Here is a 16585-nt window from a genome sequence, read left to right as displayed (position 1 = left end):
TTCATATTCCTCTGCAGCTAGATACTCTACTCCAGTATTGTGAATGAAGATGACTCAACACCAACTCACTACAACTTTAGTTATTCTGTTGAAGATTCCCATACTGGCGATATCAAGAGCGAACAAGAAGCACGTCAGGAAGATGTGGTGAAAAGTAGTTATTCCCTTGTTGAACCTGATGGTCATACACCGTGAGCCTGATGCTTATCAAGCAAAAACTATTGGTTTCCAAGTTTCCTACAATCAACCTGGCTACAAACTTGATACTAACTTCTTATATCCAGCCTGCTTACAAAGTAGCTGCTTTACAGTACCTGTTTCGGGAAAAGTTACTTACTCCAGTGCTCCGGAAGTATATTATTCCAGCTCTTCATCACCTTTAGTCGAGAAATCTGCTTAATCCTATTATCGATAATGTTTCTCGTTCATGTCTTAATAGTAATTAAAAATGGACTGTTTATTTATTTTTCTTTGTGTTATATTAAAATTTATTGGAGGTTTCAGTGACAAAAATGTCTGGAGGAACGACATATAGAAAGATATACTGAATTTGAAGGAATGGACAGCAAAATGTCGAAACCAAAAATGAAAAAAGAAGTCAAAATATGAAAAGAATCAAAGTTTAAAAGGAGAAGTAATCTACTTATAAGGATTATAAAACGATGGAAACGTTTCCCTCGATTCAACAGATCTGTTACCAATTAGGATGAGTAATATGATTTCTTGTCTTTGTATAAAGATTATATTGTTTATTGTTTATTCATTAGTGTTAATTGGCTCTTGGAAAAAAGTGAGTTACAATGGAACGAACCAATATTTGTTACCAGTTGAACCAGTTGAGCATGTTGATAATACTATTATCAACTTATCAATTGATAATTCATTGTTTTACTTGTATATTTTCTTGATGTAAGAATACGTAACAATATAATAATCACAGATCAATACATATATATCCTACAATTATCCTATTCATATATTTGACCTAGTTACTGACTATTAGTAAGTACCATTAATAAACGTACTATCCTTGAAATTGCACAAATTGATTTTTTCTAGATCAATGTCAGATCGTCTGATGCTATTCAATCAATTATTTATTTAAAAATTGATAATTGCATTGGAATATTAAAATTCTATAATGAATCTAAATAATTTACGCAAAAATCCTTTGCATATTGCTATGTTACGCAGCTTCAGTTTCATACTATGTTCCAGACCAGTTAAGAAACAACAAGAACTATGTGAAGTAGTAAAATAGAGTCACTAACTCGTTGGTACCAAGAGAATCGATTAGTACAGTGCTGATGCTTACAATGGTTTCAACTTATAGATCGTGAAGCTGATGCATAACAATCAAAATCTGTAGTTGAAGTAACCTTTTTCCTATGAAGCCCTACCAACTTATAAAATAGCTGCCCAACGCACCTATCCATCCAGCTCTCTAAGCTTAATCTGTCACGATAATTACATGAGTAATGTCGGTTTTCATATGTGAAAACGTCTCTATTTCGACATGTCGCTACTTGTTAAAACTAGTCTCTGATTTTATGAAGAGTACAATTCTTTACTTTCTTCTAATCATTATCTCTATGTTTATTGATGATGAAGTATGAAGCAGCAGTAGCAGCAAGGAAAATATGTAAAATTAAAGAGGAAGACACAGTTAATTAGCGAACATTAAAGCTTTGGTTTGATAGTTGTAATATCGGATATTTAGCGTTTGAAAATCGTCCACCTGCTTGGTATATTGTGGTTACAAAGGAAGCAAAATAAAACCAATCTAGTATCAGCACTCACCGATTATTATTGGACTCCCTTGGACTTTCCAAACATATCACACATCGCAATCATTAAGTAAGATGTATACAAGTAGTCGAATAGTGCCAAAAGAATTGTAAACAGCTCATGGCCCTGCAAAGGGGTGATCGTTTTATTAAAGGCATTAATACAAGCGATGTTGTGTGTTTGGTGGAATTAAGCAGGTTTGGTGTACTTCGAAATCATTCCGGATTGTCCAGCTATCAATAACGAGGTATTGTGGAAAACTGTTGCGATTGTACGGTACTTTTATTTGAATAAGATTCAAAATATATCATAATTATTAAAATTCGGGTTATAATATATTCACCGGATCTAAATTACTCAACCTAACCTATACATCGAAATGACATAATTTGATGTATATTATACAAAAGTAGATAGAGAACTAATTGAATTTCGTACGAGGTTCCATCGCCGGAATTGCCGTAGTTGTCGACGTCGACGTCGACGTCGATATATATATATATATATATATATATATATATATATATATATATATATATGTATGTATATATATATACCTATCTATGCAAAGTCACAATTCCATTGTACGTTTGGGCACAATAGACGCGTATTGCATCGTAACTCGCTAACTTTCAAATTAATTCACCGACACATGATCCTAATCTTGTGAGTAATTCACTAGAGCTGTGTGAGATGGAAGAAGAGCTAAGGGGCCGAAGGAGTCGCTCGCGTCCCGGAATGATTGCATGGTGTGTTCAGGTGGAATTTTCACTTATTTCACATCCGGGAACTTGAGAAAATTGAATTGGAGGGATTATTTACATAAATATACACGGCTTCATATACATAATATAAATACGTATATATGTATTATGTAGATGGACAAATATATAAATATTAGTATAATTGCACAAATTACTTTTCAAGGAGTACTGGTACGCCTGGTAATGCAGCTAATTGTACTTGATTAAGATTTGGTATATCTTTGGAGAAGACAAAATCTATGAAATGATTAAGGACTTCTAAATCTGAATATGTATATTTTCACTTGCTAAAAAAAAGTCCTTCGTTTTTGGGTTGTGGAAATTCTCAAAAATTGTCAGGGATATACTTTATGTGTGAGTTCTTGTTCTATTTTATCAATGAAATTTTTCATATACCTAATTAGGTCAATCAAACTGGGTTAAATTTGATAAATTGCAAAATTATATGTAAAAGATTCAACCTGCGTTAATTAACAATATGATTTCTGAAAACTTTCTCGTCGCAACTATGTATAGTTGATTGTTAGTAACAGTAACAGTAGTAATAGTAACTGCTTTATATTCATATCCAAACTTATTTCCAATTAGATGGGAGCGGAAACTAATTCCGAGCAATTTGATGTTAATATTAGAGTTCAACCTAAATTAAATCTCCAACACACTAACCATGTTCTTTTTTTCTTTTTATTAGGTTTCTAGGTGGAGTAGATATTGATAATAAGCGAAGAAGATTTAGAACAACAATTAATTTCAAATATTATACATTCAACAGACAGTTTTCCCGTCAAAAAATTCAAACTCACATTCAGATATTATATAAAGTAAATATACTTTTTTCATATTTTTCTATTGCTTTCAAAACTTCATTATTATGAAGCGTTTCATTCTTTCATCCACCAAAGTGTCTGTTTATGTTCGCTTGATTTCCAAATAATTTATACTTTATATATTATATATATGTATACAAAAGTATCTTAAAACAATATACAGAGAAAACACTCTTTATCCAACTGTATATATAGTATATACTGTATTTATACAATCTTTGATTTCAAAAAAAAGGGGAATCTCCAAACGATTTAATATGCTCTAGAAGAAATAAATTGAAATATAACATTTTGAAACTATAATAAATCATCCCATTTGGCAACTTTTTTTGACGACTTGCAATTTTAAGCAACTTAACGGTGGTAATATATTTATTGATAGTATGCTAATTATTGTTTTTTTTTTCACTTATTAGACCACGCATTAATTAATAGCTGGTTCTTCGTTTGAAGAACAGGAATTTGGACTAGATTGCAAGAATAACGACCTTCGGAAACCTTTGTGAGATTTTTCATATATTAAAGGTGTCAAAATATCTTCCGGGTAGGATCATGATTTACATACATATCTCATAGTATAAATAATCATTTCAGTGTTTCCAATATATTGTTCAGTTTACCAAAAACCAAGCAACATGACAGTTAAAGTGAGTAGTTTGATTACTTTGTTAAAATTGATAATTACAGTTTCAAATAACTATAATATTATTGACACAATTCTTTTTTTTAGTTCATAATTCTCTCAGTTTTCGTCGCTGTAGCCAGCTCCAGCCACATAGGTTATGGCTATGGACCCGCTCTTGTAGGAACAAATGGAGCTATATCAACTTATTCCACTGTTCAACAAGTTCCATCTGCTCCACTTGCCTTAACAGCTCCAATTACCTACACGGCTCCAGTAGCTAGAACTGCTCTTGCTGAACCTTCTGCACTAGCCCATTACGATTTCGGGTACGCTGTGAATGATCCTCAAACTGGAGACGCGAAGAGCCAATTCGAGTCTCGTCGTGGCGATGTTGTACAAGGTAGCTATTCCCTCTTGGAATCTGATGGATCCAAACGAACTGTAGATTACACTGCTGACGAACAAAATGGATTCAATGCTGTTGTACGCAAAGAACCGGCAGTCATACATGCTGTTGCTCCAGTAGTAACCAAAATATCTGCTCCAGTTGCTTACACAGCTCCCGTTGCCCCTTGGACTATATCTAAAATTGCCGCTCCATGGTCTGCTAAAGGAGCTACCTCTATCACTTCCACTGCCTCTGTAGCTCATTCTTCACCATGGAATGTAGCTAAAACTGCCACATGGGGTGTTGCTCCCGCTGCTACTCTTGGTTACGTCGCCAAAAGCTACTCTGCTCCATGGTCTGTTTCTGGATACACTGCTCATGTTCCTACAGTTACACGCAACGTTTGGTAAACACGTTATATCAAGTTTTGTACATAAATACATGAATTAATTACGGAAATTGCAATGTAATAAATAATTATTCTAATTGATGTTTTTTACTTTATCTTAAATTTGAATATGTCCCAGCGAATAAATATTTCAAGTGGATAAATCGTTTCCTACCAATAGATATATATAACATTTCTATTTGACAAGACTATGGATTAATTCATAATAGCACACTGTACAGAGATGAAATTTAGGATTCCGAAATAATATTAACATTCAAATATATTTATAAGTATGTATTGGTGTTTCAATAGAGGGCCATTAAATGGAGAAAAATTGTCGAAAAATATTTCAAATCAACGATTATTCGGAAGGATCCGTTTCTTAACACTAAAATTTGACAGATATCTCTTGTTTTCGATTATATTTCTATATACTTGTTAAGTTCTGGAAAAATCTACTTGGATTCACAATGAATTTTATCAAAAAGCAAAAGTTTTCACATGGAAAACCATTTGTGGAGAGTTCAGTCCTTTGTGGTCCCAAAGCCTACAGATCTCTAAATTCAGCCTTGGAGGTTCGCTTGGATTGTTTGGTGAAGGAGATGTAAGATTGCTGTCATTCTTATAAACTGTATCATATTATTAACCAGTATACAACTTTTCAATATTAATTACGCAACTATTTCTAATTTTTTACTTCTATATAATTTAAAAAACTTCAACCTACATAAGAAGAAATATATGTAAATGTCATATTAAAGTTACCATCAGTAGTGGATTTAAAGTTAGTCATTTTCCTTTGTATTAAGTAAGCCAACCAGTTTTTCCGGTAACACTTCAATATTAGCTCAGGAAATCGAGCTAAAGATAGGTTTCTAACTTTATCTTTTTCATATGTAATAGACTTTAGGCAACAGACAACATATTTCCGTTTATGTAATAATAGTTTTAGAATTAGAGTAAAATTATTCATACCGTCCAACCAAATAAATTTCCTACACAGGAAACTTACCTGGTTTCATTTGAATTTACTCTTTTAACCCACTAAGTGTGAAAACAGTATTCAAATTTATGGGTAATTATTTAAGTATTGTTTCATTGCCGACACAAAAAAATTGAATTATGACGGATTTTAAATGTTTTATTGGGTATTCCAATCAAAATTTACTGATACTTGAATCAATTTATTATATAATAAATTTATTCATAAATAAATCACATACAAAATTTAGTTGACTCAATTACCAAACTTTATGTGAAAGTACTGGAGCATGAGATGCATAACCGTGAGCCCATGGAGCAGCATAACCGTGAGCAACTGAGCTGCTGTATACGTTAGCAAGAGAACCAGCGTGAGCAACGTTCAAAGGAACAGCAGCTGCCAATGGTGAAGAATGAGCTAAAGTAGCAGTGTAAGTAACCGGAGCAGCTAATTTGGCTACTGTCAATGGAGCAGAATGAACTACTGGAGCAGCATAAGCAACTGGTGCAACGATTTTGGTAGCAACAGGAACTACAGAATGCACGGCAGCGGGCTCTTTGTGTACTACGGCATTAAATCCATTGTGAGCATCTGCTGTATAATCTACAGTACGTTTAGTACCATCAGATTCCAGGAGAGAGTAGCTACCATGAACAACGTCCCCACGACGGGATTCGTGCTGACTTTTGGCATCTCCGGTGTGAGGATCACTTACGCTGTATCCAAAATCATAATGAGCAGGTGCAGAGGGCTCCGCGATTACAGTTTTAGCTACTGGAGCAGTGTAGGCAACTGGAGCTGTGTAAACTACTGGAGCCGCAGCAGCGTAAGAATGTACAGCTGGGGCATGATGTTGGACGGTGGAGTAACTAGATATGGCATCGTGGGATCCGTGAGCTATAAGAGCTGGAGCATGATATCCTAGACCCAAATTGCCAGCTTGGCCTACTGCCACCAAAGCTGCGAATACTACTATCTGTAATCAAAATAAAAAATTATATTTTCTTCCTAATTAATTATTGTACAATTTTTCTCTTCTTATTCACAATTATTACTTAAATGTTCATGTCATCTAATAATTTCAATTAGCAATTTGAACATTAATTCATATATTTGCGAAACACATCAGTGAATCCAGAAAACAACCTTTAGTATTCTGTTTCCATTCAAACTTTTGATACTTACTGTGAATGTCATGCTGTACGTTTATTGATAAACTTGAGAATAGTTTTTAATTAACCATTCATTATTTATATATGTTTTCGTTGTGCTCCGTTTTTGGTCCCACCCCGGAACAGATCCTTTCACAATTATACTACCTTACCAAATATCCTTCAAGGTTACATAAGGTTATTAAAATTAACGGATCAGGTTGTTTAGTTACCTTATCAGAATGTCTGATTTTGTAATAAGTTTCGTGAAATATTACCGTATGTAATTGGAGTAAATAACTTTAAAAGTAGTAACATACAGGATATATTTTGAATGTGATATTGAATTTTTAATCGAGATGAATTACAGTTGCAAGGTCGTAAATAATAATACGGAACATCCTGTCTTGGTCTTGATTTAATTAACTTTTTTATATTATACGTCATAAGAACATAACTTTATCCTTGTAATTTATGTAAAAAAGACCCTGAAAATGCGCCCTGCAGATATTATGGAAAATGTACATAAAATTGAAAAGGAACAAAGTACTAAAACATTCGTGAAGGGACCTTATGCAAAAATTGGGATATCTTAAGGTAATAAAACCGTAATTGTAATCCTAGTACTTTATTGATGCTTGAAAGTTGAACAAGAAGTAGGAGCAAACCCTAAAATAATATCTCTCTGTCGTCCATGCTTTAGCACCAGTTCCTCATGCAGTTTATATATTGCTTTCATTCTTAACACTGAGGTAAGTTTATTCCATGAAAAGCATTCAGCAGATTAGTTAAATCGAGTACGCTACTTCAAGGACTCACCCTTAGGATTTTTACTTCCCATTACTTCTTTAAATACTAATAGATTACAATTTTTCCATATACCGCGAAACAAAGATCATATTTGATAGTATAAAAATAGCGATTGCTAAATTTGTGAGAAAAGAAGATAAAAGCGAAATACATATTATGTGTGTCGATCAACGCACTACCAATTTCAGCTAAAAAATTCATAGAGAAACACAAAACCATGGCGATTTCATATATAAAGGTCACTGTCAATAAAAATTACGAGAGTTGATGTTGCTGAGTGCTCTCGACCAACACTGAGTATTTCGTTGGCAGAATTTCAGTTAAAAATTAATTATCATTATTAAAAGTGCAATCAGCTGAATTGGACAAATACTTCCGAAAAATAGGGAGAATATTCAATCAAAATAAACATCTGATAAAGTATTACTGCCAGTTGGAGTGTGTGAAAATACAATACAAATTTTGGGAGGGAAGAACCACTTTTTTTAATTGTGTTTACAGAAAAGTTCCGCATAACGTTTAGGAACGTTTTGGAAATCAGTTTTTGAAAACGATAATGTAGGTTTAAACTCTAATGCGTACTTATGAAAATCAGGAAAATAGCGATCGATTAGTTGTCCAATATATATTGCTAAAATTAATATGTGGTTCGTTTGAGGATATACAGTATTAAATAACTCCGAGTCTGTTACCAAATTATAAATTTAAACATTACACTTGGAAAGTGTAGTGGAATACGATTCAATATGATAAACATTTTTAAAATATAATTTTTTATAGCTTCCAGCTGAGACGACTTAAATTCATTTTGATACAAGTTTTTCTGTAAATTTGTAAATAGCAGAACAACATCGTATTACTTCGTCCAGTGCATAATTTCAATTTTCTAGTTAACGAATCACTCTACTTGTTATTCAGTAGTAGTAGTATGAGTTTGGCTCTAAAACTTATCTAGTGACGACATATAACCAGTTAGAGTGGCAAATTTTACACTTAATTCTAGTTTGGAATTTTGTAAGTACCTTTACACGACTGCCAATCAATACTAAGCAACTGACACCAGAAGGTATAATTGTATGGTATTGTACGTCTTATGTTGAATTTAATGGATATTTGTGGATTGAATTAAACAAAATTTAAATGGAGACAATGTAATTAAGTGGAGAAAATACAATGTTTGAATAATAAATGATTACAAAAATTATTTTCTTCGTCCATATTTCGATGATCGTCGTGGTCGTCGCTCCCTTCGCTTCCTTCCTTTGCGTCTTGGACGTCTACTACGATCCGACACCACTGCGCTCGCTGCAAAACAGAGACATCGATAATGATAAAAAAATTTATACAGCTTTCGAAATATTTATAATAATTTAACCAAATAACAAAAATGAAATCAATAATCAATAATCAAAAATGAAAAGTTAAACCGTGTGAAATTCATTGTTACATGGAGAAAATTATTTGTTTCACTTACTCTTTATATTTTTTCCACGCCTGTGTTGTTTTCCCTGCTGATTTTTACCGTTCCGTCGGTTTTCTGTGAAAGTGGACCATCTTTTAGCTACATACCTGAAGTTTTTAAGTAAGTCGTAATACTTCGTCTCAATACCTGACAAGAGAACTCATATTTTATTAAGCAGAAACTTATGGTGTAATATATTTAGGCAACTAGAGACTCATAGATATTTTAAAAGGAGTATTGTAGAGCTCACTAACCTAATTTGAATTTCCCGTTTGACTTTTTGAGAAGACCAGTTTTTACGCCGATTTCCAGCGCCTTTTTAACATGTAGAGAGTTGTTTTTCAGCTTTTTTTTCCTTTGAGAATTAATATTGTTGAGTATTTCTTCGAGAGGTGAACCTTTACGGTCCTTGAAACTGACGATAGTATCTACAAATTTCGATAGAAGAGTGGACATCGTGGAAATAGTGACCTGAAATCAGTGAATTATTAGTAGACACGTTACAAAATTACTTATAAACGAATAGTTTTATATTAGTATTTTAACTATTACTTACTCCTTTAGATCTAATTTTGAAAAACTTTGCCGTTTAATGGAATTTTTCTGGGTAAATAAACTCGTACCGTAGCGTACACCAAATTTTTTATTAATTGTCACAAATTAATCATTTGAAATGTCAAAAGAATATTATCACACACACTAGAATAAGTCAAAATAGTGTCAAATTGAAATATGAGTCTCTTTCTAATCAATAAACCATCCATATATACATAAAAAATCAATAAAATTGATCTTTTAAATGTATCATCCAAATTTCCATAACTGCATATACAAATATTGTAGATTGATGGTTGAGTAAAACCTGTTTCGGAATGTATTAATTGTTGGGATTCTAATTATTTTCTAATAGATTATTTTTTGATATAGAATGACAAATATGTGACGTAAGTTTCGAAATACAACAAAAGCTTTATATTTGTGGTTTTTTATGTCAATTGTTGTTAAAATCTTTGTCCAAGAGTAATTTTTCTCTGAAAAACGTCATTTTCAGCGGCGAACTTCCTCAAAATTAGATGTATAGAAGATTGAAGTAAGTAATATTCAATTACTAATATAAAACCATTCGTTTATAAGTAATTTTGTAACGTGTCTACCAACAATTCACTGATTTCAGGTCACTATTTCCACGATGACCTCTCTTCTATCGAAATTTGTAGATACTATCGTCAGTTTTAAGGACCGTAAAGGTTCATCTCTCGAAGAAATACTCAACAATATTAATTCTCAAAGGAAGAACAAGCTGAAAATCAACTCTCTGCATGTTAAAAAGGCGCTGGAAATCGGCGTAAAAACTGGTCTTCTCAAAAAGTCAAACGGAAAATTCAAATTAGGTCAGGGAGCTTTATTGATCCTTTCCAGTTTTACTCAACTTCCAATCTCTACTATACTCCTTTTAGTATATCTAATAGGGTCTAATTACCTAAATATATTACTCCACAAGCTTCTGCTTAATAAAATATGAGTTCTCTTGTCAGGTATTGAGACGAAGTATTACGACTTACTTAAAAACTTCAGGTATGTAGCTAAAAGATGGTCCACTTTCAAAGAAAAGCGACGGAACGGTAGAAGTCAGCAGGGAAAACAACACAGGCGTGGAAAAAATATAAAGAGTAAGTGAAACAAATAATATTCTCCATGTAACAATGAATTTCACACGGTTTAACTTTTTCCAGCATCAAAAGTCTCACGATTGTCGACTAAAGCCAGAAACTTAAAACTACCGATAAAACAATTACGTAGTCGCGGACGGCGTGATAAAAATACCAGTACATGTTGTAGACGAAAAGGAATAAAACGAAAATATGATAATTACAGTAAATGATAAACTATTTAAATAATTGATATCATTTTGTTATTTACTATTTTCTGGTGATATTCATATTGAACAAACTATCCCTACACTAATAGTTAAAATTACACTGACGCACGTTTCGGTAACCAAATTATCATCTTCAGAAACTGAAGGTAAACTGAGAGCTTCAGTCGATAACTTGGTTATCGAAACGCGTGGCAGACAGTGTAATTGTGACTAATGGTTTATGTATTAAGTATTCTGTTATTTAATTAAATTATCAGGAATTTAGAACTATTATCAAAGTTGTATTTTTTTATCAGTATCTATGTCTTTGCTTTGCAGCGAGCGCAGTGGTGTCGGATCGTAGTAGACGTCCAAGACGCAAAGGAAGAAAGAGAAGGCAGCGTCGACCACGACGACCATCGAAATATGGAAGGAAATATTAATATTATTAATCTATGGAAAATTATTTGTTATTACTAGAACATTATATTTTCTCCACTTAATTACATTGTCTTCATTTAAACCTTGTTTCATTCATTCCACAAATTTGTATTGACGAAATCTTAAAGAATCCAATCAGGCTTGCTTCCCATTTCATATGTAAAATGACTTCAATGTAAACTTTTTAACAGAAGTGTGTATACGATTTATAGATATAGCACAATTTTGATTGAACTCTTGCTTACTGCTGATGTTTTAGAGTCTTTAAGTAAGGAATCAGTGGTTTTCATTGAAGACTTGTGAGGAATACGTAACAACCTAATCTTTTTTATACTTTTGTCTTGGCAATAGCTGAGTTTACTACGGGAAATTTCATTACAAAACACAAAGCTTTCTAATGCGATGAACAGAAAAATTAGATCAAAAGAAAACACAAAATGTGTCAGTTGTAGACTACAAAAATAATTGATTTTTTATGAATTCGGAAGATGTAGGACATTCTGTATTAAATGATTATCTTCTACCAAATTAAGTAACCTTGCATATATTTCAAAATGTATAAATATATTGTCTAACAATACATTTGATAAATATATTTTTTTATTAAAAATTGCGTTGCCGTTCTTCAAAATTTATTACATAAGAATGAATATTAACACATTGTACAATTACATAATTGAGAATTAATAACTAGTTTTCAAAATAATACGTCGAAAATCTTAATGAAAGCCTTAATATAGCCACGCGCTATCCCATCGGGAATATTTATTTCGAGAAATCTAAACATACTGCATTGCTTGTTAGATATCATAACAACCTTTAAAATCCTTCAAGGATAGTTGGTTGGTGTAATATAATAACAATGTTAATTGTGAAAGGATCTATTCCGGGGTGGGACCAAACACGAAATACAACTAAAACATATATAAATATTAGATCAATTCATTAATAATTATTATTAGATCTAGTAATCAACGACGAAATGGCATTCAAAGTAAGAGAAATTTTGTTTCATTTCTTATGATTGCATTTGATACAGATTCATATTGTAGTTTTTCAATCATGGAAACTAAAGTATTCCACTTTGAAAAATTAAATAATACAATTTTTCCAACTTTTCAATACATAATATATTTTTTCAGTTCGTAGTATTTGCAGCATACTTAGCTGTGGTCCACGCTGGAAATTTGGGTCTAGGATATCATGCTCCAGCTCTTATAGCTCACGGATCCCACGATGCCATATCTAGTTACTCCACCGTCCAACATCATGCCCCAGCTGTACATTCTTACGCTGCTGCGGCTCCAGTAGTTTACACAGCTCCAGTTGCCTACACTGCTCCAGTAGCTAAAACTGTAATCGCGGAGCCCTCTGCACCGGCTCATTATGATTTTGGATACAGCGTAAGCGATCCTCACACCGGAGATGCCAAAAGTCAGCACGAATCCCGTCGTGGGGACGTTGTTCATGGTAGCTACTCTCTCCTGGAATCTGATGGTACTAAACGTACTGTAGATTATACAGCAGATGCTCACAATGGATTTAATGCCGTAGTACACAAAGAGCCCGCTGCCGTGCATTCTGTAGCTCCTGTTGCTGCCAAAATTGTTGCACCAGTTGCTTATGCTGCTCCAGTAGTTCATTCTGCTCCATTGACAGTAGCCAAATTAGCTGCTCCGGTTACTTACACTGCTACTGTAGCTCATTCTTCACCATGGACAGCTGCTGTTCCTTTGAACGTTGCTCACGCTGGTTCTCTTGCTAACGTATACAGCAGCTCAGTTGCTCACGGTTATACTGCTCCATGGACTCACGGTTATGCATCTCATGCTCCAGTACTTTCGCATAAAGTTTGGTAATTGAATTAACTGAATTTTGATTATAATTTATTTATGTATATTTTTATAAAATTTCAAACAAATTTATGATATAATAAATGCATTCCGAAAATTAGACAATTTTTTATTAGAATTAGAAATTCATTGAAACGATAACGAAATGCATTGTTTTCAAATTTTAAATGAAACAAGCATTATAATTAGAAAAATACTCGTTAGAATAGCAATTGCTAATTTATAAGAAAATTTATAAAAGAAGTTAAGAACGGAACACTTAGTCGATCAATAAAGAAGTCGATAATGGAACACGAGCATGAGATAAAAATCCTATCAGACACAAAATCATGACGATTTCATATATAAAGGTCACTGTTTATGAAAATATGAAATTAAAAAGTAATGTGTACACAATTGTTAGATTTGCAAAGCATAATTTTCAATAAGATTCACAGGTTAATTCATTTAGAGTGCACAATTTAATACGTGAAGAATAGAAAGAGTTAGAGGAAAAACTGCAAAAAAAAACGAAAGAATTTATGGAGAATTCTTCAAAGCAAATACTAATGGTTGAGTTATTTGGAAAATTGATGATAGTTTTTAACGACAACACCTGTTATCGGAATCAAATTTATATATATATATATATATATATATATATATATATATATAACACAACTTAAACTTTATATTCTATTAAGATCCTCTTCATGATATCTATCTATCTAGTAAGAGAATTATTCACAAGTTCTCCCTTTATCAAGTATAAACCCTAAAGACCGCTTGACATGATGCAATACAACGTGCAATGCAATGCAAGATGCAATATTTCTTGATCAAAAGCATGCTCAGATGAAGTTCATCTGATTCATGCAAGATCCTGACATTATCGGTTTTCGTAAAACTCAGCTTTCTTATTTTCATTGTTAAACTGGGTATAAAATATTAGATAAAATTTTAGGTTAGTAATTTGTTCACTTTTACTGTTTACAGAGACTTGTATGCAATTTCTTGCACGTTGTATTGTATTATGTTAAGCAATTTGCATTATTTTAAAACTACAAAAGCCTGGAAAATGATATATTTAATATAAAATATTTTGAAGGAGTATGATTCAAATTATATCATATATACATTCAGTTTTGAATAAATTGACTCAAGGTATTTCTTATCACACCTAAATTATTATTATTAGGAGATACTGAAACATTATTTGCTGATTCTGTAGTTAGGGCCGTAACATAGTTGTGTACTCATTTTTATTGAGGTAACTAAGTTAAATACACTATTGTCAATATATAGTCACAGTCTTTCACAAATCTCATGCCTTTTACACTCTTTTTGCAAGGTTGTCAGTTACTTAATATATGCCCTTTCTCAATTTCGTTGTATCGACCTTGATCATACCAGAAAACTGGTCTACCTAAAATTTTCGAGTTACTCTTTAACTTATACCCATAATTGATAGTAGTAAATTAAAGATCTTTATGTAAAAGGAGGTCAAGAACAGAATTGCATATCCTTTTAAGAAAAATCTGTAATCAATGAATACATAAATATATGCATTTTTTGAATTTCTGTCATTTTATCAATAGAAATATGGAGTAAATAAACTATTCAGAATGTTTCATACTGTGAAAGCTATGTTGATAAAAAGATAAAGTTTGGCTTATACTTTTCTACAACTTGACCTTTAAATATGTTCGATCAAAATAGTAAATTGTGGAAAAATTTATGTACTTCTTCGAGGAAATTGGACTACAAAAATGTTTCTGAGATGCCAAAATTTTCAAACGTACTCTATAGTTATCGGAATCTACGATCCTGGGTCAGATAGATCACCTACCAGCTAATTGCGGATCTTAAATGAGAAATTTCGATCCATCAAATTTAAAACATGATCTACAAGAGCATTTCATTTTTTTATCTTTTGTATATATCAATTCTTCCATGATATTTATTTAATTATATAATAGATTCTAGTTATTTAATAATGACGCATGAGAATTAATAGTAGAAAACAATTTAAGGGCAATAAATAATTTTTAAAGTTCAGAAAACCATAGTTAAATGAAAACTCACCGGTCTACTAGGATAGTAAGGATTATATCATAATACTGCGACACGATTAACTCGATCAGATTCCGAACAACAGTGAACGTGATTTGAGTAAGTTTCCAAACATTCAATTCATGATCCGTTTTCCCAAATAAAAATTAACAGTTATTCGGTCTTAAATATTTTTATTGGCTCGAATGAAATTAGAAATAACAAAATGCCTCCAATTAATCCAGTTTCTCCATATCCGATTGTGCAGACCATTAGGTCAATGTCAGAATTACGTGACATTGTCTGTAGCGTTCCGGTGGAGTACCACAGACGAGGTATACTATCTATGCACCTCTAGTGAAAGTGATTTTGGTATCACGAATACCTCTGGCGCGCCGATATGCTCTGTATTATGCAATGAATGATAATGGTCGTCTACTGGATTGTCTGTTTTATATTATATAATTAAACTATAGTTGGTCATTTAAGACTTTTTATCATAATTATTTTAATCAGATAACTGTTACGTTAAGTTTTCATCCAAAAGTATGCTCCAAGATTTTCTCAGTTACGTTTCGTATTTACGACACTATTTAGGTGTCCCAATGCTCCTCAACATTATCGTCGACGTGTTTAATATCTATATCTCATTGGTTTATATTTTCACCTGTATAATTTTGAGAATAAATTGGTAATTATTTGATAGTTACTCATTGTAGTCAAAAGATTTTCTGTCATAAAATTATGTTGACATTGATAGTCTTTATATTGAAATGTATGCTTTTTTCAATACATTCATTCTCTACACTTGTTCTTTTGATGAAACCAGTTATTAAAAACTTCTGACCGACATTGTTATAGAATTTGTTAAACTTTTTCATCATAACCTGATAATATTTCATTGACATGGTTAATTCATCGATATGGAAATCAAATCTGAGTCTACAGAAGTCTACAGAATCTATAGTCAGCAGTCACTGCTCTTTGATTTTCCATTGCACTCGTCTTTATATAACCGTTTTTTTAAAATAACGAAGCTCTCACAGGCAGAATCAGAGGCAGAATCACAGTGATAAAACCACCGTTCTGCATCTGTTAAAAACGTTTTTCAATCATAATTTTGATCCAACCTTCCTTGTTCATTCATCAATTGAAAATCGCTTGGTTACACGTACCTAGATAGTTTTTAATAATTATTTATGAATCTGCTGATA

General features: G+C 32.4%; 5 protein-coding genes across 5 annotated transcripts; 3 read left to right on the top strand and 2 right to left on the bottom strand.

Moving 5' to 3' along the window:
- The first annotated feature begins 4014 nt into the window (after positions 1 to 4014).
- LOC130895097 (cuticle protein 8-like) lies at positions 4015 to 4802 on the top strand. The gene is made up of 2 exons (XM_057802233.1): positions 4015 to 4026; positions 4110 to 4802. The coding sequence occupies exons 1-2, from the start codon at positions 4015 to 4017 to the stop codon at positions 4800 to 4802; spliced, it is 705 nt and encodes a 234-aa protein (XP_057658216.1).
- Positions 4803 to 5983: 1181 nt separating this feature from the next.
- LOC130897214 (cuticle protein 8-like) lies at positions 5984 to 6971 on the bottom strand. The gene is made up of 2 exons (XM_057806000.1): positions 6951 to 6971; positions 5984 to 6741 (listed from the first exon to the last, which is right to left on the bottom strand). The coding sequence occupies exons 1-2, from the start codon at positions 6960 to 6962 to the stop codon at positions 6025 to 6027; spliced, it is 729 nt and encodes a 242-aa protein (XP_057661983.1). The 5' UTR covers positions 6963 to 6971; the 3' UTR covers positions 5984 to 6024.
- Positions 6972 to 8861: 1890 nt separating this feature from the next.
- Positions 8862 to 9875, bottom strand: LOC130897370 (uncharacterized). Its single transcript, XM_057806235.1, has 4 exons — positions 9745 to 9875; positions 9443 to 9659; positions 9201 to 9335; positions 8862 to 9031 (listed from the first exon to the last, which is right to left on the bottom strand). Exons 2-4 carry the CDS (start codon positions 9642 to 9644, stop codon positions 8928 to 8930), a joined length of 441 nt encoding a protein of 146 aa, XP_057662218.1. The 5' UTR covers positions 9645 to 9659; positions 9745 to 9875; the 3' UTR covers positions 8862 to 8927.
- Positions 9876 to 10362: 487 nt separating this feature from the next.
- On the top strand, positions 10363 to 11549 carry LOC130897299 (histone H1, gonadal-like). The gene is made up of 4 exons (XM_057806114.1): positions 10363 to 10579; positions 10724 to 10858; positions 10922 to 11062; positions 11386 to 11549. The coding sequence occupies exons 1-4, from the start codon at positions 10378 to 10380 to the stop codon at positions 11487 to 11489; spliced, it is 582 nt and encodes a 193-aa protein (XP_057662097.1). The 5' UTR covers positions 10363 to 10377; the 3' UTR covers positions 11490 to 11549.
- A 1074-nt stretch (positions 11550 to 12623) lies between these two features.
- On the top strand, positions 12624 to 13385 carry LOC130897447 (cuticle protein 8-like; the record flags this gene model as incomplete). Its single annotated transcript, XM_057806344.1, has 1 exon — positions 12624 to 13385. A coding segment is annotated over one exon (723 nt), but the record flags the coding sequence as incomplete, so codon positions are not given.
- Positions 13386 to 16585: the final 3200 nt, after the last annotated feature.

This window comes from Diorhabda carinulata, chromosome 1 (assembly GCF_026250575.1).
Source record: "Diorhabda carinulata isolate Delta chromosome 1, icDioCari1.1, whole genome shotgun sequence".
Taxonomy (NCBI): Eukaryota; Metazoa; Arthropoda; class Insecta; order Coleoptera; family Chrysomelidae; genus Diorhabda; species Diorhabda carinulata.
This window is presented reverse-complemented; position numbering and strand designations above follow the sequence as displayed.

Bases quoted from the DNA above. Each gene is read 5' to 3' on its own strand.
- LOC130897299 (XM_057806114.1), top strand. From the start codon at position 10,378: ATGACCTCTCTTCTATCGAAATTTGTAGATACTATCGTCAGTTTTAAG. The intron at 10,859-10,921 runs GTAAGTGAAACA...AACTTTTTCCAG, and splicing joins GCGTGGAAAAAATATAAAGA to CATCAAAAGTCTCACGATTG. The intron at 11,063-11,385 runs GTAAATGATAAA...TTTGCTTTGCAG, and splicing joins ACGAAAATATGATAATTACA to CGAGCGCAGTGGTGTCGGAT.
- LOC130897370 (XM_057806235.1), bottom strand. From the start codon at position 9,644: ATGTCCACTCTTCTATCGAAATTTGTAGATACTATCGTCAGTTTCAAG. The intron at 9,336-9,442 runs GTTAGTGAGCTC...TTCTCTTGTCAG, and splicing joins AAACGGGAAATTCAAATTAG to GTATTGAGACGAAGTATTAC. The intron at 9,032-9,200 runs GTAAGTGAAACA...TCTGTTTTGCAG, and splicing joins GCGTGGAAAAAATATAAAGA to CGAGCGCAGTGGTGTCGGAT.